The sequence below is a fragment of the Sebastes umbrosus genome, chromosome 13 (assembly GCF_015220745.1).
Source record: "Sebastes umbrosus isolate fSebUmb1 chromosome 13, fSebUmb1.pri, whole genome shotgun sequence".
NCBI lineage: Eukaryota > Metazoa > Chordata > Actinopteri > Perciformes > Sebastidae > Sebastes > Sebastes umbrosus.
Window position 1 is genome coordinate 7,644,637 of NC_051281.1, and position 20,169 is coordinate 7,664,805.

Genomic DNA, 20,169 nt, shown 5'->3' on the forward strand with positions numbered 1-20,169 from the left:
ATTCTAGTAAATGCGAAGCCAGGTGTGTCTCCTACCGGCGCTAAACGGTGCCTTTAATAATCGGTTTGCAAGCGCCTGCATTTGACGCCCTGGGAATAGCTGTTATTTCCTGACTAAAACGAAAACACACAAAGTTAAAACAACTTTCTAAAAAAACACCTCACTGACCGGTCTTTGAACTGCATCTTTGTCCAAGAGACCTCATAAACCTCAAAAACAACCCCTCCCAAAACACAACATTTCCCAAACTGTGCACACAAAGAGCTGAATCAGATAATCAAATGTGATGACTTAATGGAAAACAGACATTTGGCCTTCTGTATCACTTCTGTTTAACAATGCTGATTTATACAGTATTGAAGTTTCAGTCAATGACCATTTGAACTCACTGAAGCTCCAACAAACCTGAAGACTGTGGCAGATTTGTATTAAAATATTTAAAATGGATGTGTGTGTGTGTGCACATAAAACACTCCCGATTGTGATCAGTGCTTGTCACACTTGAATCATTAGTCCACACTCATAGAGAAAACAAGACGGTAAGTTGACAATAATTAATGAGGATTTTGGAGGTCTGGCAGCTCCAAGGACGGCCTTCAAACACACGGTGCAACGGAAAACAATCAGAAGTCAAGGGAACAAAAAGCAGGCTGCCAGCCTGCCAGTAATAGCGGCAACTGAACAATACCTTGCCAAGCAGACACACACTCAAACACTCACACACTCATACACACACACACGTCCACTAACTGGCAGCCACTCATAATAGGAAATCCTAATTACAATGGCTTCCAATGATTATTAAAACTACTAATAATAACTGCTAATAATTACAGCATGCCAAACGTGCCCTGGGAGGGAGGTCGGAGCAATTACACACCAGTCAGTCAGTGACTACTTCACACAGTCAGTCAGCGCGTCAACCAGGCTGTTTGACAGTCTCTAAAACACAGCGTCAGTCAGAGAAATCACCAGCACGAGGCCACTCAGTCAGCGAGTCGGTCTCCTACAAAATAATGTTCCCGTACAACTAAACTGCATTCTCAATTACCTTTCGAGGGAATCGTAGGCTATTTTCTCCTGCATTACGGTTGTTTTAAGCAGTTTTAAACATGTGGTTAACATTGTAAATTGAAACAAAACATCAAAAAACAACCATAAAACTACTTGTTTAGATTTAGTAAAAAAATAAAACCCATCATGGTTTGACTTAAAATGACTACAAAACAAAAACGCAACAAACTACTTGGTTAGGTCTAGACACAAAACTACTTTTTTTAGGTTTAGTGAAAAAATATAATGGTTTGGTTTAAAATGACTATGTTACGTTATTAAGCTACAGACGTAAATTAAAATAAGTGATCATTGACTTTTAGTGTCACACGGGACACAAACAGTGGTCTCACGGTGGAAAGTCCTGTGTTTGTTTGACCCTTCCACCACCAAGACCTCGACCTCCTCCGTATGTGGGCTTCCGCGGACTATCATTACAAACGTATTTGTGATACGTCAAAAAACGTAATCGACGACAAAATGAGTTTCCCCTCAAAACGTAATTCACAATTCACGCAATTTTTAGGAGACAGGGCTGCAGGCAGCGAGTCTGATAGGAAACCCAGGAAGTTACTGTAGGATCAGTCATAATCTAATCAGATTACATGTCAATTAAAATTGCATTAAGCGAGTGAGACCACTAGAAGACAGACGTCTCCCAGAAACAGAGCCCTGTTATACTATTAACTTCTTCTGAATGTTTGGGGACATAACAGACAAATGAAACGTGTGTTTAATCTTTTCCAAACTGCAGAAATTCTGCACAGCTGGCTCGTCTGAGTTTTAGGAAGTGGGTTCGTGAGCACCATAAGGACTCATCTACACTGTAAGGTGAAACAAAACAATACATACATAGGAATTTTTGCAAATGTAGCTTTTTCTATGTGTTTTGCCTTTTGTCCACACCCAAACGGCTTTTTAGGTCACTGAAAACTGAGTTTTTTTGAAACTCCGGCCGGCGTGAAGATTTTCAAAAACTCTGTTTTCAGAGTTGACTTGTAGACAGGGAAAACAGTCTTGTAACATCAGAGTGTGCGTCGCTATCTCCTTTGTAAGGCGGTATAAATACATCCATGAACGTTGGACGTGGCCAAATAACCTGCTAACAGGACTATTAACATGTTTACACACAAATGTACAGTTACCCTTCCACTATATTGAGGAACAGAGGCGTCAGAATGTGCTACTGATGTCACCGCTACTTGCCAGTGCTTCAATTGTGTTCTGAAAGCAGTACATGTATGCAAAGTGCGGTAAGGATTCTCAGTGTGTCTAAGCAGAATCAAGACAGATTTGAAGTCATCTCTGAAAGAGAGAGATGATGGACAAGCTGGTGTTGGTGTCACTGGAGGGACAAACAATCCAACACTTCTATGCTGAACGGCCAAATGGATCTGTGGTGGGAATCAGCACAAAGGTCCAGAAAACCAACATTTGAAAAGGAGAGAACGGATGAAGAAGCAACCAGTGACTTGATGGATTCATTTTTGAGGAATCTGGGAAGAACTTGACAACAGCTGCACTATTTTTTATAGCAAGACAGTTCAGTCCTTCCAAACTACTCTTTTCATTTGCTCCATTTCAGTGACATGTTTGATTCAGACGAGACGAGAGAAGAGTCCAGAAGCACTCTGCAATTAATCTCTGTAACTGCTTTAAGCTCTCACATGCATTAGCACAAACAGCAGGACTTAAATAGCCATTATAATCAGAATATTGAACGCTGAATACACACAGACACACTTCGTAGATCCATACTGAACACTGTGCACAGAACCAACCTTGGCAGTGACTCAGGAGAATTTAATTACTTCCTCTCCGTCTCCCCATTGGCCGAGAAGTCTGGGATATGCTAATTAAGCCTTGACTGATAAAACGTTCCCTTGGCCACTGTGTCTCATTACTACCAACTTCTCTGAGTCCAGCACCCTCGGTGTCTGATAAATAAGAAAGCACCTTAAGCCACAGGCTGTGACTAAATGCTTATTAATGGGAGGGATGTGACCTAGCAGTGGGATGGCTCTATACGCCAGAGAAACTAAAAAAAAAAAAACTTTGTGCCGCAATCAGTGTACCTTATCTTCTTTTTCTAATTGATAATTAGTCTTGCATTAATTTAGGGCCAACATCTATCTCTTATCACAAAGGTACAATTTATCAGCAGCTTAAATGATGGACTAAATTGGGTTGGCAATGTTAATGATTCACCTTGCAGGGAATGGGGGACATGAGGGAAATAATTTCTCCTGACTCATATTTAATTAACCTCAGCAGATGTGCTGGGCAGGCTTAAAAAAAAGACATGTTAAAAAACATTTGACAGCTTTGGCTTTAAAATGAATATTTTAATGCAAAAAGGGGTGTTATATACATAAATATAAAATGTAAGAAAACAGTAATAGAAATCATTGTTATTGTTACAACATTATAAAATGAGATTTGTGGATTTTTTTTTGGATACAAGCAGTTTAATAATAAAAAAGTGGTATACTTCTAAGACAAAGAGGTTGTTTAGTTGGCTCCTTCATACGCTGGTCTCTTTACTGGGAGGACCAGTAGTACCAGCACTCTTCATATAGAAGACTCTGGTTAGTACCTTCAGCTTGTGCAACTCATACTGTACTGCCAAACACCAAAGAGCCACAATATTTGATATGTTAACCATGCTACGCAAACTGGAAAAAAATTATTTTTTATTCCCAATTTTTAGAAAAGCAAGTTGAAAAATTGCTTTTAAATTTAATTATTTTTATGTAAATTGCATACAGTATATACAAAACTGATAAAAATCGTCATGAACTGAATTTGAGGAATTAAACCTCTTTCTAACAGTAGCATGGTTAACAGTGGTCAAACACTCTGCGGCTCTGATATAACCAGCCAACAACACTAACTATCATTAAAAAAGAAATACATACAAAATAAATGCTTTTGAAGAGTAACATACATGTGACATTGCGTACCAGTATCAGAGGAGTAACAATAATTCACCTTCATGTAATGTGCACATCTCAATATACTGCAGCTCACCCAGCCAGCATTCAGATACACACAGTTAAGACGACATCTTCTGCATTAAAGAGGTGCAATACGTTTTTGGAATGATGACACCAAAATCGTCCATCTGGCCCAAGTAGATCATTTTCTCACATAGGCAGCTAGAATTATCCAAAATAATGAAATTGACCTTTTGGTAATGAACATAACTCTTTTTGTTTTGGTTTAACTCAGCAATGTACATTATTAGTTGTAATGTCTCATCGTCACCCATCACCCTGAAGGTCCTGGGAGTCAATGTGATCTAACACTCGTCATAGTTTGCCACTTGGGTAGAAACCCACGGCGGCCTTGTGCGTTGTATCACGACGCTGAAGGTTTGGAGTGAATGATCTAAAAGGGCATGTGAACTATTGTGGTGTCGCGTCTCTATACTTGACCACCAGGCCAAACTGTGCTTTATTATTATTGTACTTTCAGTCATACCTTGACAGTTTTATTTCCATTCTGGTGCTTATAAAAACGATAACAGCATGAAAAAGAAACACATTTGTAAGTAATTCCCAAAGTCACTACATTCAGTCAATACAGAGCCCACTCCTGTAACCCTCCTCCTACTGCAGAACAACTGATTTATGAACTTTCATCCTTTCCTCTGCTCTGTTCTTCTTTGAAAACGCTCTCAATCAAACCATCGTGAACTATAAAGGCTTTGGCCTCGCACTGCATTTCTTCCACCTCCCTGCATGCATATTTTCAGTCTATTACTTCTTTCTTTAATCCTTCTTCCCTCTCTGCATCCTTTTCCTTCATTTTTCCTTCGTACCTTCTCTACCTATGTATTCTATTTTCCTTTCTTCCCTCTTTTCTCTGTCTTTCTACATTTGTTAACCGTCCTACTTTCCTCTTTCCAATCAAGATCCAGGCCTGTCAAACAAACAAGCAAATGAGATGGTTTTGAGACATTGTTCTGCATGGGCTGCAGTCATATTACTTCATTCTTACATTCACTTCAGTGGGATTTCATCCTCAGTCATATTAACAGAAATGCAATTCAGCTAATCCTGAAATGTCATTTTAAACATTTAATCTCCATTGAAATGAATACTGCTGAGCTCTGTGGAGTGAAACACAGAAATGTTGAGCTGGACTCTAACTCTTAGTTACACTTAATTGACGGTTTAGTAAGTGGCTAAATGGATATACACTGTGGTGCAGCACTGAGAAGAGCACTCTGAAGCTCAATTCATGTTTCAACAGGACTTGTGAGCACTTCACCACATGGTGACGCCTACGCCACCAGGTCACAGAGATGTGCCATGAACACCCATCGCAAAAAAACTACAGAACAGTACATGGCATACACAGACAACACAGAGTGAAAGAGGCTACTAAGTAATACAGAGTGAAAATGAGCTCTGAGTTAAACATATAGTTAAAAATATAAGAAGTATATGAACCCATTGGTTTGTGGACTACGGTTTTGAAGCCTTGAGTTCAGCATTTTGGCCATCACTATCTTGGTTTTTGGCCGTCACCATCTTGGTTTCTTGGAACCAGAAGTGACACGAGAGGGTGGAGCTAAGTACAACCGAATGCTGAATAAGGCGACCAAAAAAGTTACAAATAACATTCATGAACTGAAAACACACTGTGAAAAGGTTAAAGTTGTAACACAAAAACTCGGACAACTCCCAGACCGGACAACGCCGTGGTAACGACCTGTCAATCACAAGGTAGCCACGCCCTAAAGCATCCCCTGCTTTATGGTCTATTTGACTCTAAATGGGACCATAATTTACTAAATGAACATCATGCTGTATTGAAGAAGACTTGAAACTAGCGATTGAGACCATAAACTCATGTTTACAATGTTTACTGAGGTAATAAATCAAGTGAGAAGTAGGCTCATTTTCTCATAGACTTCTATACAATCAAACTTCTTTTTTGCAACCAGAGGAGTCGCCCACTGCTGGCTATTAGAACGAATGAAAGTTTAAGGCACTTCAGTTTGGCTTCACTTTTCAGAGTACAAGACTGATGTAACAAAGTAGCCTATTGTAGTGGTTTGGTTAAAGTATATGAAATAAAGAACTATTCCACCATTATTGGATTTTTTGCTCATTTCTTGCATTCCCCGACTTATTTCACATTTCACATTCATATGTGCTCTTCCCCCGATAATTGATCTACTCCCATTAGAGAACAAGGCAGCAATAAAAAGCTGTAACATTATAAAATGAAGCGTTGGAATAATCATGCTTTGGTGTGTGTTGCCTCGACTGGGTTGCAATTTGACAGCATTATAAAATGGTCGTTTTGTTCTTATTGGAGCTTCTTCCAGAATGTCAAAGTTCGTAGGATGATATTAGCGCTCTGATGAAAGTTTGAAAAAATGTGGTTGTCAGCTTTTCGTTTAAAGCATTTGATTATCTCTGAATTGGATGTCTGATGAAAAACCAAATAGTGAGCAAAAACTCCAATCACACTGGACTGATTCAATAAACACAGGTTGTGCCATGGATTAAGTACTGATTACTGTGAAGTTTCCATACATTCAAGTAGAGGTCACTTTAAATAACTATTCAAAGACAAACGTAAGTCTAGTAATGGTGATATGGCCTGAAATGAATATAAATTAATGTAAATTTGAGATTCAATACTTCTGCAAAGTGGTTTGAAATGTTCCTGGGATCATTTTAAAGCAGGAACTGGGTCATTCATAAATGCTGTGAACCAACAGCCAGGTGTGGTTTCAGACTCGGATTATACCTGTACTAAAAATATTTATTTAAATTCATCTCTACTAAGAGAAATATTTAGGATAAAAATGAAAGGCAGTCATAGCATTATTAAAAACAGATTATTACATGTAAAGATAATTCATACAGTGCTCTACTATGCTTTAGAGCACTTCAATTATTCAAATGCTTCCATAATCCATTGACTAAACAATACTGTATGTGATACATCAGACTAGTCTCAAGTACAACATACTTTCGTAAAGATTGGTATAGTGGCGTTCTCCCTGTTTGGCAAACTGAGATAATAGGTCTCAAAATGTACTTCATTTAATAATGTAGATTATTGATTGTTAATCTTGCATGGATGGATATAATGGATTTTTTTTGTTTGTTACTAACAGAGTAAAGAATGATATCTTCCGACTAATTTGTTGCTATTCACACAGTTGTGGAATGCAGAAACATTTTCCACCATCTTCAACATCTCAACTCACCCTCAAGAAGAAACTAAAAGCTTTAAGCTAATTTCACATGACAAGAAATTTGCTCTTCGCTCACCGCGAGGCAGGGCGCAGAATCTTGCAGAGGCAAAGCGCAACACAGGTATAATATGTCATCAAGAAGTGGACGCCATTCACTGTTTCTAGGCAACAACTAACAGTTGCAGCTGTTATCTCATTGGTTGCGCTTTGAAAGGTCAGCGGCAAACGAGGTCAAAGTTGAATTTATTTGATCTTTGAGCGCAGCGAGCAGTAAGGCAGTATGCCACGCCAAGGGCAGCACTTCCGCCTAGTCATTGTACCGCTGATCACATGTGGGCGGCTAAACGATCACTTCTTTGTAAACACAAATTGCTTCAGTCTCAAGAATAAATTTGGCTTTATCGCACAAAATTACTAACACTAAAGGATGTCATTTAATTCTGTGAATGGCCACCAGGTTAACATGTTACATGTTATATAGTAGAATATCTTTTGTCTTGTTCGTGGAGCGGCAGCAGTGAAACCACCAGGTACAATAAGAGAGTGTGTTGAGCTGCATGCATGTCTTAATTTAAATGGATCCAATTACCTCTGTGGCTCTGACTGATTCCTGAAAGAGGCGACTCAATCAGAGTATAGTGAAAAGTAAAAACCCTGCTAATTTTATACTGCGGGAAGACTCAAAGCAATTTAAATAACTTCAAACAACAAGACATTATGCATCACGCCGGCCACTCTATAATTAACCTCCTTTACCTTGCTTGTCTGTGTATTACCATATACTTCAAACAGCGTAGACGGTGTTTGATAATGATGGTGATTCAAATCACACCATTAAGAGGTTCCAACTGTGTTTCATTGGAGTACCGTAAGCAGAAGAGCTGCACAACACAAAGCAGTTAGCGTTCTGCTCATTTTCATCTCTGGACGTGATTCGTCTACACAGCTGCAGTCATGGCATTCTTCTGTCTTGGGTTGGTTTGGTGTTGCTGTCTTCCTCCCTCCCCAGTATAAACATACTGGTCTGGACTGGGATCCACTAGGTGCCTGTAACCAATCAAACATGTTCTCATGGTCAGTTTTTGAGGTTTTACTTAAAATGTACTAATGTAGGATTATATTCCAAAATGATGCTCATTTTGTTCAAAAAGGAGGATTTTGTGTCTCAGATTTACCTGGGATCATCTCCATCCACACATGGCCCCTACCTGTAACCTCCACCCGCGGTTGAACGCGTCATAGTGTCGTACCGTAGTCCACGAAGTGGAGGGGTAGGAGACGGGGGGACATCCTGCCGCAATGGGCCTCTCTGCTGGGAGCTATAGGGGCAGAAAACAGGAAGTCCACCATTATCACTATGACAACTAACATGTGTGCTGTTTCACAATAAAAGACCGAATGAATGATTTAACAGTGTAATAAAAGCTGAAGTTGAGAAGTCTGGCCTCGCTTTCAGACTGCTCTGCATTTCTAACTCCAGTTAGAGTACAACTTCTGTGTACAGCCTCAGCCCGGTTGCACGAAAAGGCATATGAATGACCCAATAATTCGCACGGCATTTAGCGTGCAATAAGAACGCCGTTCTTGCTTTTGGGGTATCATTTGTACACCATGTAGTCTGTACTGACTGCAATGTAAACACATCTGAGTAATTATGCTGCGCTCAGAGTTAATGACGTAGAATAAAAAGTGAGAAAGACTGCTTAAGGTGGGCAGGTGAGGAGGTAATGGGTCCAACAAACACAGGACATTCAACCAGGAGACCGGTGTTTGAGACCGGTGTTTTGTTTTGTAAGTTACGTTAGTGACGTGTTTTCTGTACTTATGTTACGTTGTTTCCGTACATATTCTACTTAATTTACGTACTTATTTTAAGTCCAACCATGATGTTTTTCCTAAACCTAAGTGAGTGGTTTTGTTGCCTTAACCTGAATGCGGACGTTACCATAGTTTTGTAGCGTACAAATGACATATTAGAAGTCTAAAATGCGTCCTCAGGACACACAGAATGTAATGTGATATCATGCTATTTATACGCCTTCCCATGAGACCGGGTTGACAGCATTATGGATCATGTGATATAAAGCAACTTCCTTGCATTTAATTACCTTGGGTGGGGGTAGTACCCAGGGTCGACGCCCCGAGGGTCAACTGGCCGTGCATATGGCTGACCAGGTGGGTAGCCGGAGTAGGACGGGGCAGACTGGGAGTTGGGGTTAGGATAGGACGGGGCAGATTGGGAGTTGGGGTTCGGGTAGGACGGGGCTGACTGGGAGTTTGGGTTAGGGTAGGACGGGGCAGACTGGGAGTTGGGGTTCGGGTAGGACGGGGCAGACTGGGAGTTAGGGTTAGGGTAGGACGGGGACTGAGGGTATCCCTGTGGGACCTGGGGAGGTCCGGGGTAATGACCTGCCCAGGGCTGCATGGGGTAGTCAGCTGGATCCAAAGGACCTCGTCTGGAAAAGAAAATGACACAATGATGGCGTAAGAAAACACAAAGTTTTAAGAAGTTTAACACAGAAGTTTTCTTTTGTCTAATAAAATTTAAGATCCATGCACTCTCTTAACCACAGTTTCCCATGGCTAAACTCTTACTAAATGCAGTTTGGGTCTTTATCCCAGGCAATGTGATGTCATTTAATGCATCACATCATGGCAAGTGCAAAACCGATATCTATATACATTTGACAGAATCTCGCTATATTGTGTGGCCAATGTTAATATTTTCAGCGCTAGCAAGTTAAACATATGAACCAGTAAAAACTCCATAATGTTATGAAAGGAAATTAGTGAAATAAATAGGATTTGCCAGCAAGATATTAGCAGTTCTACCCTCTCGCTCTGCCTGAAATCACTCACAATAAGAACATCATGCTAGAGTTTGCTGTTTCTGTTTGGTTTGTGATGTTCTTTTCATGTCTTTTAATAAGAACTCATCAGCAAATACTAACGCTGCTCTTATTGCCAGTTTCTCTGTTGACTAAATGACTTAAATATTCATGAAAACCTGCTGAAAACTATTTGTTTTGGACCAGAGAGGAAGAGAGGGGAGAGGCGCACACACACACAGCCAACAGCCCATCCCGGCCAAAGATCACATAGCAACAGAATATAAGTGACATGTGACAGTTTTAAGTAGGCTAGGGCTCAGTTAACATGCACACAAACACACACACACACACACACACAGCTGTGGTAATCCAGTACTGTCCTGTTAATAGATATCGATGTCTTGAGCCCAGTGGAAAGCAAGTACACAAACATGTGTCGTCCACATAGCTGGCATTATGAGGTATTACATTTTATCTTTCTGTCTACATTTGTTTCTCATCATTTCCAAATCTACCCATCTACCATATCTAGTATTTGGGTACATGAGTCTACTGTTTTTTCCTAAAACAGGGCTAACCTCAAACCTAACTTTTTAGACTGGTGTGCCTAACTTTTTCATTTAGGTGCACCAGCACATCATTTAGGTGCACCCAAAACTTTTCACCATGCCTTTTGGCGCCGCAATAATACATTTTAAGCGTTTTGTCCGTTCCCATAGGCCTACATTAAGGATGTCATGATACCAGAAATGTAATAATCGATACCAATACCGGTAAAATTCCACGATTCTCGATACCAATTTGATACCACGGTAACAAAAAAAATAAATCACATGTACTTCAACATCCACTCCTTTATTAACGTTTGCATATTGGTTTTGTTAGGAAGTTAAACAGGTCACAAGTCCCTCTCTATTATTAACTTTATATTGCTGCGAAAAAATCTCCTTCAAACAACTAGATTTATTCAAGTTTCTCGCCAAAAACTAAATTTTATAAGATCACATTTGAACACATCATGGTAACGTTAGCATTTACCATAGCCTGATACTCATCTTTACTGAATAGAGCCTGAACGCATCATAATTAAATCAATGGCACCTCCCGTTAACTAGCACTGGTCCTGCCGATTTCTACACAGATTTGTTGTTCATATAGTAGTGTTATCAGGAAAAAAATAGGGTGGGTCCCCTGGACGCATTGATACTAGAAAGTTTAACAGCCTACCTACATTTACCTCCTTCAAAGATGCCGGTCTGGGCTGGGCCGTTCAGCACCGTTCGCACTAGACACATTTTTGGTCGCAAATGCGCACTCTGGAGCCCCGTAAAATATTATTGCATATGCCCACAGACTAGATAAAGTATGATAAGAAAAACTCAGCCAAAAATGAAATTAAATATAAAATTTCAGTTGCGGGCACAAATGGGTTAAATGTGTGCATATATTAAAAAACATCCTGCTCTATTTTGATTCAATTTATATTCTATTCACAGTTTGGTTTAATATACTTCAAAACTAATGTGTACTGAAGCATGTACTTGTGCTAAAATGTGTTCAGAGCAGATTCATGTTACTCTCACTGAGTGTCATACAGTAATGACACTCGGCATCAATATGCATAGTTGAGTGGGTGGGGCTCCGCAGCCTCCGACCAATCACAGAGCTGACCTGTTGCCTGGAGATAATGTTAATGTGCACACACACAACCATGGAGACAGACAGACTGAATCAAACAGATTTGTACATAAATACTTGCAGAGAGCACACACACACACACACATGGAGTGCTGGTGGTCTCCATGCTGACGCCTGTGTGAGTCGATTTGGGTGGTCAGCAGTGGAAAGTGTATAACTAACTACATGCCCGTCATGTTTGGGATGTCTGCTGCTGCCCCTCCTGGCTCCATATCCACCGTGAGAGACACACATTACATTCCTGCTTCTCTCATCTGTCAACCTATCTGTCTTCTGCGTTTCGACTTATTCTGCTATTGTAAGTCACTCTGGTTACGCGACGCTGCGTATCAACTACATGTCTCAAATGTCTCCCTTCTTGATAGCCACAGCCGTTTAGTCTGCTTCTCTTCTGCTGGAGAAGCCTACCAAGACGTGAGTCTGCCAGCTGCCCCGTCTGTCCATGTGTCTGACTGACTGCCTCTCTCTCTCTCGCTCTCCTTTTAGAGGTTTATGACTACAAGTGTGCCTGCCAGCTAATCTGCATGGCTTGCTATCTATCTCTGAGCCTGTATAAACCTGTGCCCGTATCAGTCAGTCGATCTGTCACTCAGAATTTGGCCCCTGGTACCGATAATGTCACCAAGGCAGAGATAAGAGCAGTGGAGAGGTGACGGGGAGGTGAAGAAGGCCGGCCAGAGAAGGAAAGAGAGAGATAAGATAGGGAAGGACGGAGGGGAGGAAAGGAGTAGTGTAGAGGGGGGAGGTATGACGGAGAGATGCAGATGAAAAATAAGGATAAGAAGAGAGGCGAAGGAAATACAATAAAGGAGCTGTAGGCAGGAAGAAAAAAAGACATCACCTCTAAAATGTAGGTAATTAAGAGACATCAGCAGCTTCTGTGAACAAATGCTTTATCTATTAACTGTTTAAAATGCACCATTATTTATTGGAATTTTTAGGCTTTCAATCACTTATTAGATGGGCGATATATTGAATATACTCGATGAATTGTGGCTTCCTCTATGTGGGAATACTCTCCTGGGTGAATGTGTGTGGCGTATGAGCATGGATGTGCATATGAGGCGTGTGTTTTATTGTATCGAGCCTGGAGAGAGCGAAAGAAGTGAAGAGCCAAAGTGAGTTTATACGTGTCAGAAAAGGTGATGGAAGATGCCAGCTTCCACTTCTAAAAAGACGGTCAAACCCTCATGTTGTTTTGTGGTATGTGCATATACTAAGCATTATTTTATAACAGTGTGGAGCAGAGAAGGAGTGAGAGACTAGTATTTTGACCGTAATTTTAAAGGTAATTTGGCAAATCAGACACCTAAAAAGACACGTGGACAATTTGATTCTTCCTCATTACCAAGCTTTTTATTTCACCTCTGTGATCTTTCAGTGGTTACAGCTATAAACTGCTCTACTAGCTTGTTTGGCTCCGACCAATTTGTGCTGATTGGTTGCTTGTGCCCTGCTTGGATTTCTTTGAGATGCCCCATCTCCAAACCTCTGTCATCGCCTGTTGGTAATGTAACAGTGATCTACTGGAAATCAAGTGCGAAAACATGTGGAAACTATTGTTCATTTATTGGATCTCTGGGCAGACTGGGGTTTAACAGGTGCTGGATGAAGCTGGAAGTATTTAAACTTAAGTTTAAACTTAAATTTAAAGTATATGGCTGGACTGTGTATGGTCAGTCTGTGAATTTGTGGCTAATTTGTTATACAAATAGTCAGTGGTCAGTGGTCTATGATGTTAAATCCAGCGGTACATGTCCACCAGGTCTGGTGAGGACACTAGAGGACAAGCTGCTTCACTCAACTGGCCGTTCAAGTGGTGACGTACCCTATCGTGGAATGAGCCTGATTCAAACAGGAAACAACATTAACTCATAAACTGCTCATAAAACTGTTACTCCGTCTAAACAATCCACCAAAATCTACTTCTGAAAACATTTTAAGAGAGAAACAGGCGAGGCCACTGCTGAATCCCGTTTCATTTTAGAACTAGATTGTCTAGTTTGACAGCTTGGTCCAAGTTTCGTGAGCCGGACGTGTCGTGTTGGACACCAAATACAGTCCCTCTCCAACTTGCCACAACATGCACTGGACGACTGCTTCTCCTGGTTTCCATAGGAAATTAATGAAAACATTGAGAAAACGCTCCGTCACCGGATCTGGTGGAAATGTGGCGATAGAGGAGCACTCTGCCGGTGAGTGGAACCACTGATACGCCCCCTGAAAACGTAAATATAGGATTGTTCCCGCACTTTTATTTTGAAAGAGCAACAGCCAATGAGGGAAATCCAACTCTCGGCCGACCAATCGTGTAATTTCATCACTCAGTCAGTCACTCAGTTACAGACTTTTGCATTTGTAGGGCTGGCCCTCTGCGGTCCAGCCAAAGAAGCATCCACACGCTGTTTAAATGCTGAAACAATAAGTTGATTATGTGGTCTTTTGCAGTTTTATCTAATTTTAATAGGATATCTTTTGGGCTGTTGGTCAGACGAAACAAGAGATTTAAAACATTACATTTGGCTGAGGAAATGTGACTCACTAACATTTTTCACACTAGAGAATTAATCGATTAGTCAAAAAAAAAAATACTAAAATAATCATTAGTTGCAGCCTTAGATTCCTCGGAGAGTTGCCATAGTGGGAATGGGGTGGAAATCCAGTGGGAACCTTTAGGGAATCCACTGTAAATCCGGTGGCAGGGTTTGGAATTCTCCCTCCAGGAACCCAGTCAGCACTGCACAGCAGCTGGGGATTATGGGGTAATGAGGATGGAACCCATTACTGGCACACCACACACACACACACACACACACACTGCAAACCTTAGCTTAAATACAGTGCTAGCTCCTAATCACCCCCTCCCAAACCCCACGTACTCCGGAGGAGGCAAATTGGCACACAGCTGGAGAGGAGTTAAGACCAAATGAGGAGGCTGGTGGTCTATGTGTGTGTGTGTGTGCATGTGTGTGTGAGAGAGAGAGAGACAGAGAGAAAGATAGAAACAGATGTAATGAATGAGAACAGATTCCTGGCACATGCAACAACTAGTTTAACATAATTGAGAGAGTAATCAAAGCAAAACGGAAGAATTGAAAACGTTTCAAGCAGAACAGAAAATCCACCGGGGGCTCAGTTTGAAGTGAAATTCAACTGTTAAGGGATGCTTTCTTTAATATTGTTAGCTACGTAGACAGTGCACATAGGTTAGATATCTGAAAGGATAATTGGAAAGATATCTCTGCAGGTCTGACAGTAATTGAGAGTAATGTGAGCCTTTCTAATTCCCGGGTATTTAAGAGATTTCTGATGGATTTCGGAGGAAACAAGGAGTTGTTATATGTCCTCTGCACCTGCTCCTCTCTCTCACACACACTTTCACTTACTGTTTTCTAAACGGGCTGGATACAGCTGTTATACTAGTGGAAACACACATACACAACCATCGATCATCCCAGCCTGTCTCAGAGAGACACAAATACCTTTAAGAAAGAGAGACAAGACGTCGCGTTGTGACACAACACATTAAAAAAACTCCTGAGAGCCGATGACAGCCGCGCCGCAGATGGATCGTCTCAATAAAACCAAACACTTAAGCACAAACAACACCGTCTCAAAGGGAAAAGTTTGAGACGAGAGGGGGGAGGGTTATAGGAGGTGAGGAAGAAGGGAAGAGGGGGAAGTAAAGAGTGATATTCAAAGTGAGCGGGGGGAAGAAGAGGAGATAAACTGCTGCAGCTTTAATTCAGTTATATCTTTATGAGTCTTCACAGAGCCGAGTCCTCACCTTGTGCTCATATCCATTTAAAACTGATTTTAGGCTTGAGGTTGGGAAAACACTTCATATATTCAAATTGCATTCAACGGCGTCAGATTCTTTGTCAATGAGAGTCACGATATTTTGACAGTGTGGTAATAAAACAGATTAATAGCTCAAATTGTTCCACAACTGCTGTCGTAATGTCATTTGGTGAGCCGCGGTGAAAGCGGAGCCGCTGTGATGTAATGTCCCCGCAGTTGAACTGAGTTTAACTGAGTTCCATCTTCCTAATGTGATACTTCATTATGAAGCTTTAATCACAGATGCATCACAGTCCAAACAACGAGGCAATAAAAGCTTAAGTGAGAAATAATGAAGGGTGGAGAAATATTTTATCTTCTATCTAAGGAAGGGTAGGGAGGGAGTCTATTTGTAGGAGGATTGTGCTGGAATTAAAATGAAGCCTGCGTCACAACTTGGGGCTTTTGAATATTACATTTAATATTGGTTTTGAACCGCTTAGTACATTTTCTGTCGAGTTCAATATACTGTCAGATATATCATCAATGCCTGATGTCTCTCAATAATATGACATGTCTGTATTTTCACTATGTGGTATCATTATGAACTCTATACAGCTTTAAGCATTGAAGGAGTTTCAATAAGAGCAGGTGTTGCTCATGAATATGCACATTTATGCTGCAAAGTGATTCAAAATCCAATTATCTGATCCTCAGGGAGGATCTTGTGAGGTAATCATAAAGTTTCTGTCACGCATTGTTCATTACTACTATGTTTACTACAATGTGTCCACACACAGGAACACAAGTACAAACATGAGAGCATAACACCATATGTACTTACTACCATGTACAATAGTGGTGGCACAGAATATTAGTGGAAATATTAGGGCTGTCGATCAATTAAAATATTTAATATTAATCACATATTTTGTATCTGTTCAAAATGTATCTTAAAGGGAGATTTGTAAAGTATTTAATACTCGTATCAACATGGGAGTGGACAAATATGCTGCTTTATGCAAATGTATGTATATATTTATTATTGGAAATCAATTAACAACACAAAACAATGACAGATATTGTCCAGAAACCCTCACAGGTACTGCATTTAGCATAAAAAATATGCTCAAATCATAACATGGCAAACTCAAGCCCAACAGGCAACAGCAGCTGTCAGTGTGTCAGTGTGCTGACTTGACTATGACTTGCCCCAAACTGCATGTGATTATTATAAAGTGGGCATGTCTGTAAAGGGGAGACTCGTGGGTACCCATAGAACCCATTTTCATTCACATATCTTGAGGTCAGAGGTCAAGGGACCACTTTGAAAATGGCCATGCCAGTTTTTCCTCGTCAAAATTTAGCGTAGTTGTTTAGCCTCCTTTGCGACAAGCTTGTATGACATGTTAATGCCTTGCTATCGCGTTACCTTTGACAGCCCTAAATATATATATAGAACTTTAACAATATAAGCATCAATCACTGGTTTTCAGAGGCATCAGATGTGCAGTTTACCATGATTTTTAAAGCATGGAGCAGAGAGCTTTCAGCATGAGTCAAACCCTATAAAGCTGCACAGGTACAGTATGTGACATCTGGAGCTGTATTAAGTCTGCGTAGTGAACAAACAAACTCTAAACAGAACAGAGCTGAGTCATTAAGAATGACGCCTGGAGCAGCGGAGAGAGTTTTTATTAGGGGAAGCCCAATAAGACACTAAGCTGTTTTCCTACTTATGGTTAAGTGGTTACATACTGTGTGTGTGTGAGGGCATGTGTGTGTATGTCAGAGATGGTATTCTGTTGGTTCAGCTGTCAATGTGGTTTGTGTTGGTGCTTGTGTGTGTGTGCGTGTGTGTGTGTGTGTGTGTGTGTGTGTGTGTGTTAGAGAGCCCTAAACCTCCCTAGACTCATGACCCCTTGAAGTCACATGATACTCCATCAGTTCCCACCAAACACTTAGAGGATGGGGTCGAAGGTTAAGGAAGGGTATTATCAACTAGAATTAGGGAGGCATACCAAATACATAGACATAACATCCAAACCCTCGTTACCATTTGGTAAAGTTAACAACCATTTGGTGGAGGACCGGACCCTAGATAACCCTGCAACTGCAGTGGAAGGATCTTACACTATAGGCCTGTTATGGAGGGCAGTGTTTCATGTTCAAAACTGCCTTCAAATACTCAGTGTGTCTGAAAAGCACACAAAAGTATGTTGATTTACGAAGCCCTAGACTTGTGTTATTTTTTTTTACCGTTCTCTAAGCCCCGCCCCCTTAGTTACTGTTGCTATACTTTTGATTCTTGCATGAAACATATTGCGTTCACACTGATGACGGTGTCAAGTTTCTCATTCACAATTCACACACATTTTTAAAACGATGAACCTGTGATTTTACCCAGGAGTAAACAAAAGCAACTAATGCTAATGTTAAATGTTAATGTTAAAATGTGTATTGGTTAAAAGCTCTTTTTTACATTTCCAGCTGATTTGTTGTAAAACAAAAAAACAAAAAACTGAAAAGAGTCGCATATATGTTGGCTGTGTACACAATATCATGCTAAAAGAATGAGGCTAAAAGCTGCAACTCCCAGGCAAAGAGTCGGGGTGATCCCTGTGTTTCCAGGGTCCTCATTGCAAGGCATTGGTAGGGGCTATCTTCCCAGTTCAAATTGCAAAAGAACGGAGGGAAATGGACGTTTCAAATGCAGCTTGAATGGTAAAAATCCAATCAGCCCCAGTGGAGATATCAATGTCTAAAGTCAAGGAAACTGTCTTGCCAGCAATTTTGGGTATGCATGTTTCAAGGAGTAAAACCTCAGTAGGCTATAAGGGTGGGTGATTTAACATAACTAGCCTAGGGAAACATAAAACCCTTTGAAAGGTCTCCTTAATAAGTCATATTAACAGGATACTGAGTTGTGGAACATAAATACCTTCCCAGAAAGTCAGCATCTTCTATATAATTACAAGGTTACTTGTTTTATCATCACCCTCAGATTGGATGCTTATTACAGAAAAAACACACTAATAGATTTATGCTTTAATGTTTGTATGTTCAAACAGCGTGATTTACTTTTACAAGAGAGGAGAATTTGAGTAGGACAAAGCCATGAATTCGGCAAATGTAACACTATCTAACACAAGTTTGACTGGAGCTGCTGGACTGTAAACTTCCCCAAACCAAGTTAAGGAGCAGGACAGAGCTGCCATTGTGCGATCTAAAGCACCTTGGCTCCCACACAGTTGGTTTTCCAGTCATCAACGGGGTATTTTTGTAACTTGTAAGCACACATAATAATATAACAAGTCAGCTGATGACATACCCCTTGCTTTTGGTCAGTTTATAGCTAGTTATGACATGTTAAGTTAATGCTTGCTAACTTTTGCTGCAGTAAGGTGGAGTCTGAAATTGGTGCAACCTCATTCTGAAGTATTGGTTATTTATGTCACCTCTTATTAAAACAACGTTAATAGTTGTATTCAAATGATGTACCGGTTAAATGTTAAAAGCTGTGAACAGAACTGATAGAAGAAAATTGTGGGAAGAAGCTCCTGGCCTGTCACACCTCACTTTGAATGAGTTGCTGTGGTTTAGTGACACAGGTCAACAAGAACGCTGCTACATGAAATAAAACCTGAATATCAAGCACAATTGAGTCAAATTTTCTTGGTTAGTCAGGTTGAATGGAGGGTTAAGAGTGTGCAAGAAATAAAGACAGTATTTCACTGGGGCTTATTAAGTTAAAGTAAGATGAAGATGCAATCCTTTTGTTTTTTTGACCTGCATACTAATTTGTACGTGCCAAAAATGTAATTACTGAGGACTTCAGAGCGTGGGGTGAATTTGTGTTCAAAACCAAACAGCCAACAAGGACTTTCCAGACAAAGAGCAGGCCACTAAAGACTAAAATCTTCATCTGTATTCCTTGAAACAACCAAAGAGAAAAGGACAGAGAGAAGGGCGATGAATGTAAAGAGGATAAGACGTAAACAGAAGACAAAGAGGTGTGACTGCAGAGGGCTGAGAAGGACAGGAGAGGAGGAAGAGGAGGGGGGAAGAAGGATAAAGACAAGGCTGTGGCCCATTTCAATCTGTTTGTCTGCCATATTAAGTGCCATCCCAAACCAATTAGCGGGGAGTGAAAGTTAAAAAACCCTCCAACAGTGAGTCTACATCGGTCATCTGTCATGGAACACACTCCGTACAGATAGACATTTAATGGTGTCATATAGACGTTAACAATTTGAAGTAAATACATTGCACTTAGGATCAAATATACCCTTGTCTAGTCTAGAAAACGGTAGATGTGTTCATTCGATTGTAAAGTGTTGTATATCTACAGGAACTGTTGCAAAAACTAAGCAGCTCATAAACATCAGAGTTAAAAACAACAAGATGTGTACGAAAAAAAAAATCCACCAAAGAAGCTTGGGAGATTTATTTTTCTCCATAGGCTTATGGTTGCAGTTTCCAAAGATGCTGATATGAAACCATGGTTATGAAAAGTTACATCAGTTCCTGTTGCCGCTGGAGAGCGTGAACTTCATCCCGAAGCTTGCCGTTGTATCAACATGT

At 40.5% G+C, this 20,169-nt stretch overlaps 1 protein-coding gene across 6 annotated transcripts in view; it reads right to left on the minus strand.

The window, feature by feature from the left end:
* Window positions 1-3,377: 3,377 nt before the first annotated feature.
* Window positions 3,378-20,169, minus strand: part of pard3bb (par-3 family cell polarity regulator beta b) — a 240,375-nt gene continuing 223,583 nt past the window's right edge. For 3 of the 6 annotated variants that reach the window (XM_037789757.1, XM_037789756.1, XM_037789759.1), the window contains 3 exons: window positions 9,385-9,732; window positions 8,485-8,595; window positions 6,163-8,323 (listed from right to left, as the gene is read on the minus strand). In XM_037789757.1, the coding sequence (XP_037645685.1) occupies window positions 8,215-8,323; window positions 8,485-8,595; window positions 9,385-9,732 (568 nt within the window). In that variant the 3' untranslated portion in view covers window positions 6,163-8,214. Of the gene's footprint in view, window positions 4,978-6,162; window positions 8,324-8,451; window positions 8,596-9,384; window positions 9,733-14,285; window positions 14,590-20,169 lie in introns of those variants that run through there. The other 3 variants (XR_005209567.1, XM_037789758.1, XM_037789760.1) reach the window with 3 other exon arrangements.